We start from the raw sequence: 20109 nt of genomic DNA, 5'->3' as shown, positions 1-20109 counted from the left end.
GAACCTGGTATAATATTTGATGTTATGGGAATACCAGTCCGAGTTCAAGATGTATTCAGTCTCCCAGTAGGCCATAACTGTATTTGCAAAACTGGCTCCTACTGGTGACCCCATAGCTATTCCGCATTTCTGCAGATAATAGTAATTGTCAAATAAGAAAAAGTTGTTAGTAAGGATTATATCAAGTAGAAATGTAACCAGATAAATTTCGTTACTCGGGGCTCCTTTTTTGACTAAATATAAGTTCACCCATTCCAGCCCTATATCGTGTGGTATTGAGGTGTATAAATCCACCACATCTACTGTGAGAAAATTAAGTTCCTCATTAAATTCTATTCCATTGATTTTAGCCAGGAAAGCCCATGAGTCCTTACTAATCTGCGTTTCGTTAATTAGATTCCTGGCTAAAATCAATGGAATAGAATTTAATGAGGAACTTAATTTTCTCACAGTAGATGTGGTGGATTTATACACCTCAATACCACACGATATAGGGCTGGAATGGGTGAACTTATATTTAGTCAAAAAAGGAGCCCCGAGTAACGAAATTTATCTGGTTACATTTCTACTTGATATAATCCTTACTAACAACTTTTTCTTATTTGACAATGACTATTATCTGCAGAAATGCGGAATAGCTATGGGGTCACCAGTAGGAGCCAGTTTTGCAAATACAGTTATGGCCTACTGGGAGACTGAATACATCTTGAACTCGGACTGGTATTCCCATAACATCAAATATTATACCAGGTTCCTGGATGATATTTTCATTTGTCTATATGGCAATGAAAACACAGGAACTGAACTGGTTAACTATCTGAACAGTACGGCAAGTTTCCTTAAATTTACATCTGACTTTTAGGAGACTGTAATTAGTTATCTTGATGTAAACTTGATAAAGGATAGGGAAGATAGACAATTTTATGCCAAGATTTTTAGGAAGGCTACATATAGTAATTCCTTCCTACACTTTACGAGCTTACACCCCTATTGTCAAAAGAAAGCTATCGTTAAGGGGCAAGCCATAAGAGTAGCCCGTATGGTAACAAGAGAGGATGATTTTATTTCTGAATGTAAACTAGTTGAAGATATGTTCTATCAGAGGGGGTACCCTAGGCCTCTGCTTAAAAATATCTTCGATGAAGTCAAGATGAAGAGAAATAATGGGACCATCATCCCCCTGTTAAGAGTAAAAAACATCCATGGCATACCAGTTGACACATTGACAAGTCAGGATCCACCGGATAATTATGGCGACTTAGGTTCGAGGGCACTTGTACACTTCGAGAACAATTCTAGTGGGGAGGGGCCCACTGTAAGTACTCAGGGTGAACCATTTAGATTTATCACGACATTTAGCCTTGAAAGTAACACCATTAAAAATATTCTATACAAAAACTGGACCACACTTTTATATGATAAAAAGTGTTATCCAATTTTCAACTCCCCCCTCAAAATAACATATAGGAGGGGTAAAAGACTAAAAGTACTCTTCGAGAGTCGAGGCTCTAATATGAAAGGCAAAGGGACTTTTGGTTGCGGTTGTTGCAATTATTGTAAATATATTAAGACAGGTAATAAACAGTTGATTAACAATAAGACTTATACCCTTAATCACAAACTGAACTGTAATTCTAAAATGGTAGTGTACGGAGCATTATGCTCGAACTGCTCATGCTTCTATATAGGAAAGACAGAAAGGAGACTGCGAGATAGGATATATGAGCATATTAATGCCATCTCTAACATGAAGACTGACAACGCGCTGGTCAAACATATTTCTGCCTTTCCTAGTCACAGTTTTAAATTTGTAGGGTTGGATCAAGTGAGACCAGATAGCAGAAGGGGCCCATTCAACTTACTATTAGAAGAACATGAATTATCCTGGCAGTTTAGAACAAATGCCTTCCTGGAACCAGGACTAAATGAGCACTGTAACATTTCATGCCTCTTAAAACTCAAAAGCCTCAACAGATAATTCTAGGTTCTACTTAAACCAATACTAGGCTCCTTGAAGGGTTTATTCCATCATTTACTTAGGAATTATCATATATATTCATATATATATATATATATATATATATATATATATATATATATATATATAAAAGTAAAAACCACCAACTTATACAACTAGTGATGTATGAATTTTAGGTCAAAGAAGTCTAAATTGATGTTTTGCTATCAGACTTCTCCTGTATTACTACTTTGAAGCATGCACCTTCATCAAACGGTTATTTAGTAGCTGCCATTTGATGACTTTAGGTTTATAGGCTAATTTCCCCTCTATTTCTTGAATCAGTCCGTTTAAGTCTTATCGGAGTTTGGGTTAGAGGGATGTACTAGTTATTCCTGAATATATAGATTTTTCATGGTTTATTTTTTAACTTAGATTTTTACATATATATATGTGTATGTATTTAATTTGTAATTTATGATTGATGTGTTAATTTTTAGGACAGTGTCCCTTTTAATATTTTGTATTTAACTAAGAGGACCCCATTCAGATGATTGGATAATTGGTATGGAATGGATCTTTTTAAGCTGGAGGCTGCTAAATGTTTTTTTATCTGAAGAAGTCATCCCAAATGGTATGACTAAAAGCGCTTCATGTATATTTGTGGTACCTATTAAAATACGGAAGAATTTTGTTTACTATTATCAGACCTGGTTTTCTTCGCTCTAAGCTCTTTTTTCAGTTCATTGGTTTTCTACGTTTTCATTAGTTTTTGGTTTGAAATGTATCACTGCTCCCCAAGATAAAGCATACCTCACCAAAGGAGTACCAGTTGATGCCATGGTGGTGGCAGCAGCCACCAAAAAGGAAATGTCTGAAGCATCTTCCTCTGTTCATCCTCCTAACAAAGATTCTAGGACTATGGACAGGTACGGGAAGTGCGTTTTTAGTTCAGTGACTTTTGCCATGCGATCGCTGAACTACCTCACACATTTTACGCGTCTTCAGAGAGAGCTCATTAAGGAATTGGGAGATGCTCTCTAGGGTACTACAGATGCTGCTGTCTCAGACAAAGTGACAGCACAGCTCAATACCCTTACTTCTCTAGTTAACTCATCCATGAGGCTCATTTCATATGCGGCCGAAGGATCGAGTAGGGCTGCAGCCTCGGCGATCGCTCTGCGGAGACAATCCTGGATGCGCCCATGCTCCTTTGCGGAAGCCTTCAAGTCTTCCTTTGTTAATGCCCCCTTTGATGGCACCTCCTTGTTTGGGCCCAAAGTGAAGGAGACACTCACTAGGTGTGAGCAAGAAGGAAAGGCCCTGTCTGCCATAGGGGTCTGTTTTTCCGCCCCTTCTAGACCGTACCCCAAAGGGCAAAGAGGTGGAAAAATGTGGTTCCGGAAGACTCAGGGAACTTTCCAATCCTTAATTAGTGAAACCCCCTCCAGAGGCAGAGGAGGGGGGAGAAATGGAAGATGCCGCCCAGGCGGCAGAGGGGGTCCGCAGAACCAGGGCGACAGGGATAAGCGTCCCTGGGAAGCCCTTCCAGCACTCCTGAGTGGAGGCCCGGCTGTCCTGCTCTGGAGGCAGTCGGGGGTCGCTTGGCTGTATTCCCGGAGGCCTGGCTAAATCTCACTTCAGATTCCTGGGTAAAAAGCATAATAACCAGAGTATACAATATACCCTTTCTAAACTATCCTCCCACCCAGAAAAAATTCCCAGATGTTCCACCCACTCTGCGGGATCAGGCAGCCATAGAAATACAAAGGCTGTTGGAAAAAAAAGTCATCCAGCCAGTCCCGGCGGACCAAATAGGATCCGGAACTTACTCAAGGTTTTTTTTAGTACAAAGAAAACGGGACTGGAGGCCAATACTAGACCTCAGCAAACTCTTTACCTTCATAAAGAAGGAAAAATTCTGGATGGTCACGCTTCAATCGATTCTTCCGTTTCTTCAAACGAACGATTGGATGTGCTCTATAGATCTCAAGGATGCGTACTACCACATAAAAATGGCCAGGCCATCCAGAGATCACCTGCGCTTCCGGCTGGGAGCCAGTCATTTCCAGTTTCGAGCTCTGCCCTTTGGCCTCACCTCAGCCCCCAGGGTGTTCACCAAGTGCATGGCAGTAGTGGCGTCTCACCTGAGACTACTAGGATTCCGGGTGTTTCCATATCTGGACGACTGGCTCCTTACCAGCATCACCTATTACAGGCCAGGGACTATACAGTCAACCTCTGTTCCCGTTTAGGAATAACAGTGAACTTCGAAAAATGTGCTTTGTCGCCTTCTCAGCATATCTCATTCATAGGGACGGAATTGGACACGTCCGTAGCGCTGGTCAGGCTTCCCCAGACAAGGGTGACAGCTCTGAGAGATCAGACCTCTATTCTTCTTCAAAACAGAAAAGTTCCCACAGTACAAATCTTGAAAGTCTTAGGCATGATGTCAGCTACCCTTATTGTGGTTCCCCTAGGGAGAATGCACATGAGGATCCTTCAGTGGCTCCTCTTCACACAGTGGTCGTTCCAACAACTACCATTGTCACACAGCGTCTTGATCACGGAATCTTGCAAGCGGGACCTTCGATGGTGGATGAACAGCCAAGAGCTGACGATAGGCCGTCCGTTTGTGCTTCCCACCCCCACAGCCACAGTAACCACGGATGCTTCCCTGATAGGGTGGGGGGGACTTTTTCAGGGGAGAACAGTTCAAGGCGAGTGGTCGAAAATGGAGTACAAGCTGCACATCAGTGTCCTAGAGTTGAGAGCAGTGTTCCTAGCGTTGCAGCACTTTCACGACTACTTACCTCTGGGAACAGTTGCGATTCAGACAGACAATATGTCAGTGGTCTGGTACATAAACAAACAGGGAGGAACCAGGTCTTACCCCTTATGCAGAGAGGCCCTGAGAATCTGGCAATGGGCTGTGTCCACTGGCCGCTTTCTAATAGCAATGCACATCCCGGGCACATCCAACATAATAGCGGACAGGTTGAGCAGAGCCATCCTACTGCCTCACGAGTGGTCCCTCAAGAACCAAGTAGCGGAGATGATTTTCCGCAAATGGGGCCAGCCTTGCTGCGACCTTTTTGCATCCCCTTTGAACACAAAATGCAGAAGCTATTTCCCCTATTTCCCTCTCCAGGGGGCACCCCCAGGGACGCACTTGTGCACGATTGGCCCTCGGGTCTCCTATATGCTTTCCCTCCTGTTCCCTTAATTCCGAAATTCCTGCAGAAAGCCAAAGGTCTGGGAAGGACGATCATCTTGATAGCTCCATTTTGGCCTCGACAGATCTGGTTTCCCTTCCTTCAAGCTCACCTAATGGAAGAACCTTGGACTCTGGACCCAGTGCCAGACCTGCTGACCCACTCGTCAGGAGATGTTCTTCGTGTTTCACTGTTGCAGTCATAACTGAAGGGTGCTCCTGCCGGCAGTCAGCCCGAGGTCGGCCAGAATCCCAAAGTCTGGGTCCGGCGTCGGCTGTACAAGCTAGTACCCTGACGTCAGTACGCTCTGGTACATAGCCCTCAGCCGACGCCATCTTCTCCAGTCTTTCTTGCCGTGCGGTGGAAAGCAGCTCGCAAGTCGTTGGTTGGCGATTTTCGAACAGCGTATTTGGTTGTTGTCGGTCCGAAGTTCTTACTTCTCTTCTCAAAGCTAAGTACCCCGTTGGGGAATCTTTTTCTTGTTCCTCCGATGTCAGAAAAAGTTAATAATTGTATTACATGTGGAAAGCAAATACCTCATAAAAATTTCCACTCTTACTGTCTACCTTGCTTAGGCCCTGACCACGACGTTTCTTGTTGTCGGTTCTGTGCCAGGTTCAATTCTCGTACTGTCAAGCGCAGGTACGACTGGGCTCTAAATTACTTTGGCATACGCTACAATTATAGAATGTCGTCGGATACTACCGGAATTCAAAAGAAGCGCAAAGACAAGGACAGGCCTCCGAGGTCCAAACAGGACTTGTTGCAGCTGGAGCCAGCGTCCGGTTCAGCTGTCGTCAGTGAGGCGCTTTTGCAGTCCCTGTCGTCCACCACTTTTGAACCAATGGCCGATACGGACTCCCATGGGGAGCCATCACGGCTTACTATTTTATCTGCTGCAGGACCTTCGGACGTCGCTCCCTCAGATGGGTCTGGAACCGCTGTGCAGGTACCGGCTTCTGAGGGGGTATTCAGGCCTACTCACATCACTATTTCAAAGGCAAAGGCAAAGACAAAGACTCCTGTTAAGTCTAAAGCTCCTGCTCTAGCTACTTCTGAATCTACTCCCAGGACACAGAAGCAATTGTTAAGGATGGCTGAAGATTTGCTTACAATGATTAGGGGTTCTCACCCCCCCTCTGAAAAAAGGCCTCGTCTGGATGTTCCTATGGATTTCTCTGACCAGGCTTCTATATCTTCTGTCTCTTCCTCTGATCAGGAATATTCTTTTCCTCCTTATGAGGATTCGGATGCTGAGGACTCCTTGCCCTCTGCCTCTCCGCCTGAAGATTTTTCTTTTGGGGAAACCTTACATGAGATGAGGGAACATTTTCATTGGGAAGGTCAGGATTATTCTGCTTCCAAGAAGAGGCTTAGAGAATTTCTTCTTCTTCCTCAACATAGGCCTTTGGCTATCCCTCCTGTTCTTGATGTTGTGGATGATGCTTTTTCTGAGGCTAATTTGAATCCTGATTCCATGCCTCCTGCTCCTTCTAAGCCTGATAGATTTTATAGGGTTCCTGATTCTCATTTGTTCCTATTTAAGAACCCTTCTGCGGATCCTGAAACTATTTCTCAGGGTTCTAAGGCTGCTAAAGTTGCTTCTTCTAAGAATCCTATTCCCTCTGAGAAGGATTCTCGTGCCCTAGACAGGTGGGGTAAAAAGGTTTATACTTCCGCTACCCTTTCTGTTAGGGCTTTAAATTGCCAGTTTCATATGTTTAAGTATCAGCAATTTCTTTTGTCTGTTTTAAAGCAAAAGCTTGCTTCCCTTCCTGCATGTGCAGAAGATAAGGAACTACAGGATGTATTGCGTGCAACTGAACAACTGAACAAACATAGCTTGCATTGTGGTTTTGATGCTTTGGATGCTTCTTGCAGGGCCGCAGCCTCTGGTACTGTTATCAGGAGACATGCTTGGCTTCGTGAACAAAGTTTACCTGAACAGGTTAAGGCTAAATTATTAGATGCCCCTGTTCAGCATGATGTTCTTTTTGGATCTAAGGCTGAGGAGGTCATTAAAAAGATGGAAGAAAAGGCAAAATCTATGCAAAATGTGAAAGATTTCTTGCAAGTTCAGCCTCCTAGATTTTCTAGGAATTGGCCCTCCAAAAATTGGTCCTTTCCCACGTCTGACAGGCCTCAAAGGGGAAGATATAGACGCTCCAGAGGTCGTGGCCAAGCTCAAGCCTCATACAGATAGAGACAATGGACTGCTTCTTCACCTAGAAGGGGAGAAAACAGATCCCAATCTCAAAGAAAGCAAACTCAATGACTCTCTCGGTTGGGCTACAGGACCTCTTTTCCTGGATGCCCCTCTCGGAGGAAAACTTTCTCTTTTTTACAGAAATTGGACTCATATTACCCAGGACAAATGGGTATTGGACGTGATTTTAAAAGGCTACAAATTCCACTTTCATTCTCTGCCAAGGGCTTTCGGTTGGCCAGATCTGCCAAAACATCAGTGGTCAGAGGCCTTAAATCAAGTGGATGCTCTTCTGGCCATGAGAGCCATAGAGCCTGTTCCACTCTCAGAGATGGGAAAAGGTTTTTATTCAAGACTGTTTCTGGTTCCAAGAAAACAAAGCTCATGGAGACCTATTCTGGACCTTTCTGTGTTAAACACCTTTTTGGAAATTACAAAATTCAAGATGCTTACTCTGCAGCAGCTGATTCCAATGCTCTCTCAGGACGCCTGGATGGTGACATTGGACCTAAAGGAAGCCTATTTACACATTCCCATCAGGCAGGAACGCAGGAAATTCCTCAGATTCAAGGCAGGTTCGAGACACTTTCAATTCTCTGTACTGCCCTTTGGTTTATCTACTGCGCCCAGAGTCTTTACCAAGTGCCTGGCACCAGTAGTGGCTCATTGCAGACTTCAGGGGATTCAGATTTACCCCTATTTTGGACTGCCTTATTCAGGCAGACAGCAAGGATCTTTTACTTCAACATCTGGATTTTGTTCAACGTCTTCTCCTCCTACTGAGATTCTCAGTGAACACAAAAAGGTCACATTTGATCCCTTCTCAACAAATGGTATTTTTGGGAGCCCTCTTAAATACAACCTTACAAAGGGCCTTCCTCACTCCAGAAAAACAAATACAGCTGGCTTCAATTTTCAGGACTTTGGCAACTATAACTCAGCTCACTGCAAGGAAATTCCTGCAGGCACTGGGCCACATGGCTTCCTGCATTCTGTTGATTCCAAATGCAAGGCTTCATATGAGAAAGCTTCAATGCTATCTGAAAGGTGTATGGTCACAGCATTACCACGATTTGGACACTCTGATTCCTCTGATCCCCTGCCTCCAGAAGGAGTTCCTTTGGTGGTCCAGGGTGTGTGCTTTAAACGAAGGAAAACCTTTCCGTCTTCCTCAACCTTCTCAAATCATAACCACGGACGCCTCGGATTATGCTTTGGGAGCACATTTTCTAGGCAATTGCCAGCAGGGAATCTGGACAAAGGACCATCTTCACTGGCACATCAAGCTGAAGGAATTGTTGGCAGTTCAAAATGCTCTTCTAGCCTTCAAGAACCTTTTGCACCCAGGGCCTCTTTTGATTCGCACAGACAACACTACAGTCATGTGGTACATAAACAAGCAGGGGGGTTGTCATTCGTACCCCCTTTGCAGACTAGCTATGGCTTTATGGGACACAGCTCTTAATCTGAATCTACATCTCCAGGCTCAATTCATCCCAGGAGAACAGAATCTCTTAGCAGACAGCCTGAGCAGAAACATTTTAGATCCTCACGAATGGATGCTAGACACCAACTTATTCAACAGGATTACTGCAGTTTGGGGATGTCCCCAGACAGATCTGTTTGCATCCCATCTCAATCATCAGCTGCCTCGCTTTTGCACCAGGTCCTTCCACAAAACAGCTTGGAAAGTGGATGCCCTGTCCTTCAGCTGGAGAAATCTTTCGGGATATGCCGTCCCTCCTCTCCCTCTACTTCCTCGGGTATTACTGAAGATAAAACAGGACAAGTCCAAGTTCCTCATCTTGATTGCTCCAAATTGGCCTCGACAGTTTTGGTATCCAACTTTAAAGCACCTGTTCTTAGAACCTCCTTGGATTCTCCCTCTGAACCCTTCTCTTCTGTCTCAGCATCAGGGTCAGTTGCTACATTCCCATCTCAAGACCCTTTGCCTGGCAGCTTGGCTCTTCAAAGGAATTTGATTTCTTCTAGTCTTCCCAAACAAGTTTTGGATGTTCTTCTGGAAGCTAGACGGCCTAGCACTAGGAAATCCTATGCCTCTAAATGGAAGAGATTTTGTATTTGGATGCAGGACCGAGGCTTGGATCCACTGGTGCCTGATCTCTCTTCGATTTTGCTTTACCTTTCGGATCTTTTGTCTAATGGACTTTCCTTTTCTTCCATAAAGATTCATGCTTCTGCTATTTCTGCTCATTTCAATACTGATCCTCATGTTTTTTCTCATCCTTTGGTGAGACAATTCTTGAGAGGGGCTAAGAATTTAAGGCCTCCCAGGATCCCTCCTGTTCCTGCTTGGAATCTTAATTATGTTTTAGAAAAACTTACTTTGCCTCCTGTTGAGCTTGCTGCATCTTCAGATATTAAGTTTTTATCTTGGAAGACAGTTCTTTTGTTAGCATTGACTTCTGCCAGAAGGGTCTCAGAGTTGCAAGCTTTCATGGCTTTGGAACCATACCTTATTTTCCACCAGGACAGAGTATCCTTGAGGACCAATCCTACTTTCATGCCTAAGGTGATTTCGAAAGTGGCTTTAAATCAAACAATTCACCTTCCTACTTTTTCCTAATCCTCAAAATAAAGGGGAAAGGATTTTGCATTCTTTGGACGTGCACAGACAGTTACGATTTTACTTGGACAAGACTAAAGAGTTCAGAAAATCTAACCAATTGTTTGTTTCTTTTGCTTCCAATTCTCTTGGAAAGGCTATTTCCAAGCAAACTATTTCCAAATGGATTTCTTATGGAATAAGATTTTGTTACACTCATCATGGGAAACAGTTTCCAGGTACTGTGAGAAGTCATTCTACTAGAGCAGCTGCCACTTCTACAGCTTTTCTCAGAGGAGTTCCTACTAAGGATATCTTGGAAGCTGCCACTTGGAGTTTTGTGCATACTTTTTCCAAGCACTACAATCTCCCTTTGTATTCTAAGACCAGGGCAGGCTTTGCCTCTGCTGTTTTGCAGGGTCTTCTTGCTGCCCCTTCTTCTGTCTAAGCCTCCTCCCTTTTTTCACTGCTTTGGGATTCCACCCTTCAGTTATGACTGCAACAGTGAAACACGAAGAACATAGTACAGTTGTGTACACCTACCATAAATGTAGATGTTCGAGTGTCTTCACTGTTGCAGTCGGTGTTTCCCTCCCTCCTATCCCCTCTTTTTCTCTTTTGTGGTGTATTTGTGTTTCCTTGTTGGATTCATTTTTGATTTATTGGGGACTTCTGACATCTAGGGCAAGAAAGGCTGGAGAAGATGGCGTCGGCTGAGGGCTATGTACCAGAGCGTACTGACGTCAGGGTACTAGCTTGTACAGCCGACGTCGGACCCAGACTTTGGGATTCTGGCCGACCTCGGGCTGCCTGCCGGCAGGAGCACCCTTCAGTTATGACTGCAACAGTGAAGACACTCGAACATTTACATTTGTGGTAGGTGTACACAACTGTACTTTCTTCACCCCTCTCTTCGGTCCCTCAAATTGACAGCTTGGCTGCTCCACTTCCCAACTTAGCCACGTCGGACCTCTTATTTCCATCAGTGCAACACATTTTGATTTCTTCCCATGAAGCTTCCACTAGGAAACTGTATAAGAGCAAGTGGAAATGTTTTGCGTGTTGGGCCTCCAAACAAGATATAGATCCTTTGGTGGCTCCTATTCATAAGATTCTAGAATTTTTATCTACACTCTTTCATCAGGGGGCTTCAACTTCCACGATAAGGGTGCAGCTGGCTGCCATATCTAATTTCCATGTGGGTGAAGGGAGTGCTACAATTATGTCTCACAGACTTTGTAGAGTGTTAATGAAGGGGTACCTTTCATCTCCGACCACCCATTCGAAACCCAGTTTTTCCCTGGAGCTTGAATCTGATGCTGTCTCAGCTCATGCTATCACCATTTGAACCAGCTTTGTCATGCCCACTAAAATATCTTTCTTGGAAAACTGTTTCTTCTTGCAATCACTTCAGCTCGCAGAGTCTCAGAGCTACAGGCATTGTCAATTAGACCCCCGTGTATGAGATTTCATCCAGACAGGGTCACCTTACAGACTAATCCGTCCTTTCGGCCGAAAGTCTGTTCGGAGTTTAATCTTAATCAATCCATTGAACTCCCCACCTTTTTCAGGCACCATTCCAATAAACTGGAGTACATGTTACACAAATTGGACGTGCACAGACAGCTAAGATTTTATCTGGACAGAACAAAAGAATTTAGGAAGTCAGATCAACTTTTTGTTTCTTATGCAGATAATAAGAAAGGACCGGCAGTAACAAAATGCACTTTATCCAAATGGCTTTCAGACTGTATAAACTTTGTCTATTCGTCCTCCAAGCAGTCACTTCCACTCAAAGCTAAAGCACACTCTACCAGAGCTGTATCTACTTCCCTGGCCCATGCCGCTCATTTACCGATAGATACCATTTGTGCAGCGGCTACTTGGGCCAAACCTCATACATTTATTACTCACTACAAAGTGGATAAGACCTCCAGGGACAGGGCTTCCTTTGGTTCCACTGTTCTCAGGAATGTTCTTCCGTGAGCCACCCAGGGCTGGGGTGCTAGGGACGCTACCCGTGTGTAAGAACAAATGGCAAGATCGAACAATTTCACATAAAGAAGTTATGTTCTTACCATAACATTCCATGTGAATTGTTCATCTCGCCTTTGTTCTTGCATTCTCTCCCTCCTTCCCCCCTCCGTGTTCTGGAAGAACTGGTACGACTCGTGACTGGTGGTTTTCTCGTGGCTTTCGCTACCGTCTGTCTCTACGTATCCGTACATATTCAGTGTACGTCTGCCCTTATAATTTTAGTACTTACGAGTAGGTGTGTATGGATGCGTAGGCATGTGTAGACAGTTATGTTTTATGGGGTCTGGTTTCATAGCAAACGAGATCTGAGGGTTAGCAGGAGAGGATCATGGGATGGGACTGTGCCTCGAGGTTCTCTTAGACACAAGGCTTGGAATGTGGCCGACTTGGAGCCGAGGGATCGGCTCCGAACCCGTGTGTAAGAACAAAGGCGAGATGAACAATTCACATGGAACGTTGTGGTAAGAACATAACTTTTTTTTGTTTATGCTGTGGCATCATTCTAGGTGAGGGTAATGTGCTGCTCAAGCTAGGGACATACTCTTGAGAGCTCAATCATGTCTCTTCATATAGTCCAGTGAGGTATGTCCCTGCTCGTTCACTCCAACATGAGCTATGACAGTGTCACAATGGTACTTGCTGCCGAGAGACCTGAGTGCATGTGTGATCTGAGGAATCCTGACACTGGGCAGGCAGCTGGCCATGACTTTCTCCACATCTAACCTGTTGAGTGGGACAGAATGCATCTCACTATGGAGTTTCCAGTAGCAAGAAAGTTTTTTTTTTTTTTGTTTTGTTTTTTTTTGAGTGTTAATGCCTTAAGGGTTTGGTAGGTGAGACAGTGGTGTTGCTGTGTATCTTGGATGCTGTTGGAACTGTTAGTTGTAGCAGTCTTGTTTTGGAAGTCTGTGGTGTTTCAGTAAGTTTGAGAGAACCTCCACATATGTCTGTTTATGTGTTTGATGCGTCCAGTGTATGAGTAAGTGGTACGTTGTGCACGAGTAGTGGTGGGTGAGTTGATGGCCTCTTCAGTGTTGTTGTTTTGAGTGCGAGAGAGAAGGGATTCAAGATTCTTGGAGTAAATAAATCTCTCGCACTTTGTACTACAGTGAGTTATTAGTAGAGGGTTGCCAGTGTAGATGAGGCAGTTAATACATTGCCTCAGAAGACCCAAGTCAATAAGGCTGGCAGGAGAAAAAAGTGCAGTTCAACAGTCCATAATGCTAGGTTTGCAACACTGTTGTCACAAAAGGGGTGCTTTCAGGACTGATCTAAGAGGTGCTCTGTAGATGGGTATTTCTGACAGGGTTCTGCTGCATTTGTATATCTACATGTTCTTGGAGCTTTCCTCCACAGGTCTCTGCTGCAAATGGGCCACTTTTGTGCCCAAACAGACATCCCCACTCAGTAAATGTAAAATGAAATAAATAAAATGGTAATTTCTCCTGAATGGTCTCTTTCTAGGCAGAATACTGTATTTATGTAAAATTCATTCTGACAAAACTATTTAAGTACTTATTGAGATTAAATCAAATTCAAATTTAATTCTAGTTGCTCCCTACTAACTAAGGGAGCGGTGATTTACTTTTTTGAATTTGGTTATCAGTAACATAGACACTACCTTTCAGCAACAACAACTTCTCAGCAGTGAAGAAAAGTGTTCTGTCCAAATCTCAGTGTAACAAACTGGAATGTCTCAAGGTAGTCCCAAGTTACATATTCTGCAGTGAGTTTTTTAGCAAATTTTAAAGGAGGCTAATGCACCCCTGGTAACTATCATATTGATAACACACTCCTTAGAGTTGACCCAGTAGTCTGGGAACTGCTCTAGCCTTTGACCATGTGTCTGTAGTAGTGAGGAAATAATTTTATGCTGTGCAACTTGTAAACAAAGGTATGACATCTAGGTCCAAGGAAGTCATTGTTCCACTGTATTCAACATTCATCAGACCTGTCATTGAGTAAAGTGCCCCCTTTGGTATGTACCTAGCCAGGCATATCCAACAAATGGAACGTCTGCAGAGGTTCCTCACTAAAAGAATACAGGGCGTTAGTAAAATGTCCTGTGCAGACCGCCTCAAGGCCCTGTCCCTGTATTCGGTCTATTATAGGATGTTGAGGGGAGTGCTATGCCTGGCATACAGGGCATTGTCAGACCCCCACTCTGATGGACCTCCTACATATCAGCAAAATAAACAGAACTAGAATTACCCATTCTAAAGATATACATCTTGCCTGAGATATAAATAGGACCTGCTGGAGAGACTGGTATATATCTCAGAGACTACCCTGTCTCAGGAACAGGCTCCACATCCATGCAAAGCGGAGTTCCTCCCTAACCCAGTTCAAGTGTCACTTGGACAGTTGGATGGGAACGGGAAATTCATCCCTAATTTGGCAGCTATGTCTCTAATGGACACAGGCAGCTTGTAAATGGTTCATCTGCCAAGCCCCTGCTTACACTTATCAAGGTTACCAGAACTAGTCCGAGATTGGGGTGCATGGTAAGTCTTAAAAAGGCCCATGTGGTCATTAGCCTAGTAAACACCTATAAAAGTCTGAATGCTACAGGTTTCAACCTTTGTTTTTCATTTGGTGTCTGTGCAACTCCATTAATGTAGGCATTTTCAATTTCCTTTTTATCACTGTCTGGTGTTTTCTATTTATTGCAAATATTGGTCCTTTCAGTCACTTATGCATGTTTTCTTTACCAAGAGGCACAGTATTTTTTCAGTTTAGAAAAGGCAGATGTGAGTTGGTATTCCTTCAGACTGAGAAGTGTCTCTGTGTGTCTGTCTCTGTGTGTCTGTCATTTTATGTCTGGTGGGAGGGTGGCTTAATGGCTAAGGTGTTTGCCTTAGAAACATAAGGTGCAGGGTTTGAGTCTCACAAGGGATAATTGGCTAAGCTTAAAATGGCTCACAAGGGCAGTTAGCTTAGTACTAAAACTATGAACTAACTAAACTATCACAGAGGGCGAAGGCTGTGAGCTGTACTTCCTGTGGTACAGAATTTGAGTCGTACAGCCCTTATTTGCCTACTGTATGATCTTGTGGAAATCACTGAGCCAAACAGTGCTCCTGGGTCGCCCTTGGAAAGGGACCATTTATCCAGTGGGCCTACTTTGGTAACATATGAGAATTATTGGCTCCAGGCCTCCTGTACCAAGAATTGGATTAAGCAGGTAATAGGAGGATTTTACATTAGAGACGTCCTAGACTTCCAGTGGCTTTGGCATTGGATCTAAATTCTGTTATGGAAAACTAAATGTTGGCTTCATTTCATCTGGTAAATTCTGCTGTGTGATGGTTATCTTAGAGATGCTTTTCAGTTTTTGCAGAGGATAGTCATGACTATATTAAGAGAAGAGGAATTTTTTTGGTGGTAGACTGTCCCTCAGGGTCTTGGCAAGAGGATGAGACACAGTAGGGAAACTGGGTTTATGGGTGGACTGGTATGTGGATGTGTCTGCTCATGGTATGGGATGGACATGCTTTGTGAACTGTCTCATTGCCCACCCAGCCTAGAACAAATGCCAGTATGCAAGGGTATGGTGTTAGGACTCAAACATAACATGCTAAGTGAAAAAGCCTCAATGAGTAACACTGGTAGCTTCCAGGGTCTGCCCTGTTCCTATGTGTATTGATGACTGCCCTTCGGGGGGAGGTCAGCATTCTTGATCTGAATAGGGTATGTAAATACTGGTCATTATGCAGTTGCATAGCATGAATTAACAGGAGTGGGGGACTTAATGGGAGATGATGCTTTTACAGCAGAATGAAGGTGCTCTTATTTGAAAATACTGGGATCAGATTATCATGGGGAGTTGAGACTTTAAAATAAATCTATTCATCTTACAGTCTTCTATCCCAAGTAGAAGAGTGAAGGGGGAAAGAATGTTGTACCTCATGGATGGTACAGTTGGATCAGAGGTGTTATGTACAGCCTGATGTGAAGCAGAGGTGTTTATTAAACTGACCCTTTTGAAGTGGTTAACCGTTTGCATGATGTAAGTATAGTTAGGCACTATGGAGTGAAGATAGTGTCTTACATATCAACAGCTACCAGGTACCACTCCATGCTTTTACAGTAATGTGTCTGCTCAGTTGCATGGTCATCCCAGTGTACCTGTTTGTGTGTGTACATGTACATTATGTGTGTGTGTGTGTGTGTGTGTGTGTGTAATATATATGTATATATATATATATATATATATATATATATATATATATTTATCTATATATATGTGTATGTGTATATATATATATATATATATATATATATATGTCCCATTTAGGTGATCGAAGTCTCAGAACTTCGAATTTCATATGGCCGACACCATATGATCGAAGTTTTAATACTTCAAACACCTAACCGGAGATCTTCATACAGAGCGGAACAGGAAATTTTCCCTTTCCCTTCACTGTAGTGCGATCTCTGAGATGGTATATTTAAGTAGTGGGGGTGGGGCGGGGGCTTGCCCCCCTGCATAAACATCTAGGGATTTGTTTTGTTTAGATGTTCAAAGTTTTAAAACTTCGATCATATGGTCCCGGCAATATGAAATTTGAAGTTCTGAAACTTCGATCATCTAAATGGGACCCATATGTGTATGTGTATATATATATATATATATATATATATATATATATATATATATATATATATAATGTGTGTATGTGTGTGTGTGTATATATATATATATATATATATATATATATATATATATATATATATGTATGTATATATATATATATATATATGTATGTATATATATATATATATATATATATATATATATATATACACACACACACACACATATATAATGTATGCATGTGTGTACACACATATGTATGTCAAGTCTAGTGGCAGAGGAGGATTTGCTGTTTTACTGTAGGCTATCTGCTTTTATTGAACCTGTAAGCTGCATTGCACTCTACTCTTCCTGTACAGATATTGAATCCTGCATCAGTGATCCTTGCTTACAGTGGTATGATAACATACCCTAACAGTAGATGCATGAATAATCTAGTTGCAGTATAGGCTCCTTCCTGCCACCTAGTATTCTAGACATACTGGGTCTAGTAATATTTGCAAAACAGATACTTTGCTACTCTGTTTTTGAATACAGTTGCAAAGTGAAGCTCGTGAAGTAAATGTTTTTTCATAATCTAGGAGCAGCAATTTGAGTAAGAGTATTGATTTGTGATTGCAGGTCATACCGATTTATATGTATAAACGTTTCTGCTTTTCTAATTATATATTTGCATTTAAGACAGATTTAATTGCGTGCATGTATACATAAAGTATGCATGTGTATGAATGTGTTGATATCTGCAAAAACAGTGCTCTCAACTCAAGGATTAAAAACAAGCTAATCCCATAGCCTATCCCACACAACAGTACATACTCAAATCAAAGCTCATTCAATCAATCCACAATGACAGACACACAGCCATCACTGTGACAGAAAATGCCCAAGCCAATGTTTTTTTTCAGAGGGGAATCTGAACCCCTTGTGGGGGATGCACCCTTCCTAAACCCAATCTTATTATAAATGACAACTATGAAATTGCACTTTGGTGATGTGGAATATGCCCTTTCATCACTACTAAGCCATAAGCTTGCCTAGAAAACACCTAGCACCTTTCAGTCCTCAGCCAGCACCATATCCCTAAACCTCTCATCTCAAAGTACTGTAAAACTGAAGCAGTCATAGAAGAAAAAGCTCAAACATGTATACTAAATACCTGCCAAACTGTGTTAGTCTCGCTCTTTGTAAACCATTTGTTGGCACCTATCAATGAAGTGTGCAGTCATTTCAATCAGTCTTCCTCCATTAAGGGCAGGACACTGCTGAAACTGTTAAATCTGTGTCCTTGATAATATAAAAGGAGGCCAGTATTATGTGTACATGTGAGTGTTCACGCAAATGTATATGCAGATCACATCCTTTCTGTTAAAATGAAGATGTATAATAGCAAAATCTGTGGCAGTAAGAAAGGTTTCCATTATCCTCAGTGTTGTGCAGTCTTGAGTTTATACATAAGTACACACACAAATGTGTGTTTCTCTCTCCATCTCTCTCTCTCTCACGCACACGCACACACACACACACACACACACACACACACACACACACACACATTTAGATAGAGAGAAAAAATGTGAGTGTGTGTTTTCCCTTTTTTCAGTGGACTTTGGTTCCTTGTGTGCCACATGAACTTTTTTTGCTGCTGCCTGCCTTGCCCTGGAGAGCAAAAAAGGAGAGAAGTGCTGAAATTGCTCTCATTTATAGCTGGGTTGCCTTTTAATAGCAGTGGTTTGTGACTACATCAGTGTGCTAGGGGGACACCTGAGTTCTGAAAACCAAGGTATGCTTGTCTTGTTTTCAATAAATATGTTTAATCATTTAACAGTGATCCTTTTATTTGTATGTGACTTTATCACAAAGCTGTACTTTCTTGATAAAATGGAAAGGAAACAATAATTTGGTTGGGTTATTTTTCTTTAATGTTGCCTTTGTATCCAAACCGAATTAGGTAAATCTTTATTGGGAACAATTCCAGGCAAGAGATCACAAGGACCATAAAATGCCTACCCATGTATTCCTTTAAGTAAATGCACTTAAGTGCTTGCAAATGGTGGCGACAGCTTTTAATAGTGCTGTCCTCTCAAACTGAGCATGTCTGTACATAATACACTGCTGTAAACTTGTCTACCTATCCACTTGTCAAGGCTAGCCTTAAGGTAGCCAAAGCACTACTTTGTGTGACCTGTAGTGGAATTTATTCCAAAGGCTTGGGAATACATTGAGTTAAGAGCCTAACCCTCTAGCAAGTATTATTTGTTGGTGTTAATTTGGGTCCCCAGTGCAAGTGATTATAGAGCCACTAGTTTTATGAAAAATTAGGTCAAATAAGATTCTTTCGTGGCACAAAAAGAGATACATGGGTTAGCTCAGAGCAGCTGGGTAGGCCACTGAGCATAAGGAGAGGCACGGTGCTCTTTCAAGATGGTTGAAGAATTTAAGGCCTTTAATTTTCTTTCTTAGAATTCCTTTGAGGTCTTTCCAATTAAACACTGTTTGGATCTGTACATCCAAAAGGTGACATTGTGTAAGATAGCGGGGTCTGATAATGGATGATTGCTGTGGTAGGATGACAACTTTGGCTCTTGAAGATATCCTCTTGGAAACTGTGAGCCATGTAGAAAGATTTCTTGACTCTGGTGAAAAACTGATTATCAAACAAGAGAGAGTTCATGCAAGTACCAAAGTCTGTCTGAAGAGAAGTTCCGTTTGTAATGCATGACGTGGGAACATTTTTTTGCCAAATGATACTACACTGCATTTTTTACATGAAGCTCTGTGCACTGGGCATGTGCATATTCCTGTCCTTGCTCGAGCAGTATTCATGTCAGTGGATGAGGAGATAACTGTGCCCAACTTGCAGTCATCAGCAAACTTCGTCAACCACACTTCTGGGATTTTTGTTTGGATGTATGAAAAATAAATGCTGGTTAAGTCTTTCAATTATCCTACTGTTGTCCTACTAATTACAGTTTTATGTATTGCTTGACAAAAATGGTATAATATAGTAGTGCTGTATGTTTATTTTTGGAACCTGCACAACTTTTTGCAGATTCCAGAAAGAAATTGCATGATCACCATTGTCAAGAGACCTAAAAATGTGTAATGTGTGAGTTAACAAAAAAAAAGAAAAATGTTAAACTGACTTTGTTCTTTGTTCTGTTTCCAGGTAGTTCCCCACGTACATCTAGAGAAGTCTGGGTCATAGTTCCTGCTCTTCTTGGAGTAGTGGTATTGATCATAGCCATAATTGTGTTTGTCATATACAGGAAAAAGAAGAAAGACAAAATGAATTATCACGGGTGAGAATTCTTTACCACTTGTTAATTTGTTTCATTTGTGACAGAGTGGCTACTTCATTGACTTTTTCTGGGGGGGTCCATTTTGTCATCCAGACATTTAGGGCCACTTGGAGGATGAGTGGATATCTGAATATATTTAGTGTCACAGTTTCTGATTTGTGCATAGTTGGCAATCCCATGTTCCAAAAATAAGTAGATTTGTAAAATCTTTATCTCTGAAATGCATTAACAT

The 20109-nt window shown here is 42.3% G+C and overlaps 1 protein-coding gene across 2 annotated transcripts in view; it reads left to right on the top strand.

The window, feature by feature from the left end:
* The window catches only part of MPZL1 (myelin protein zero like 1), a 1012702-nt gene that overhangs the window by 596645 nt on the left and 395948 nt on the right, over nt 1–20109 (top strand). For both annotated transcript variants that reach the window (XM_044073105.1, XM_044073106.1), the window contains exon 4: nt 19745–19877. In XM_044073105.1, the coding sequence (XP_043929040.1) occupies nt 19745–19877 (133 nt within the window). The remainder of the gene's footprint in view (nt 1–19744; nt 19878–20109) is intronic.

This window comes from Protopterus annectens, chromosome 5.part1 (assembly GCF_019279795.1).
Source record: "Protopterus annectens isolate FY-2018-M chromosome 5.part1, PAN1.0, whole genome shotgun sequence".
Lineage (NCBI taxonomy): Eukaryota > Metazoa > Chordata > Ceratodontiformes > Protopteridae > Protopterus > Protopterus annectens.
This window is presented reverse-complemented; position numbering and strand designations above follow the sequence as displayed.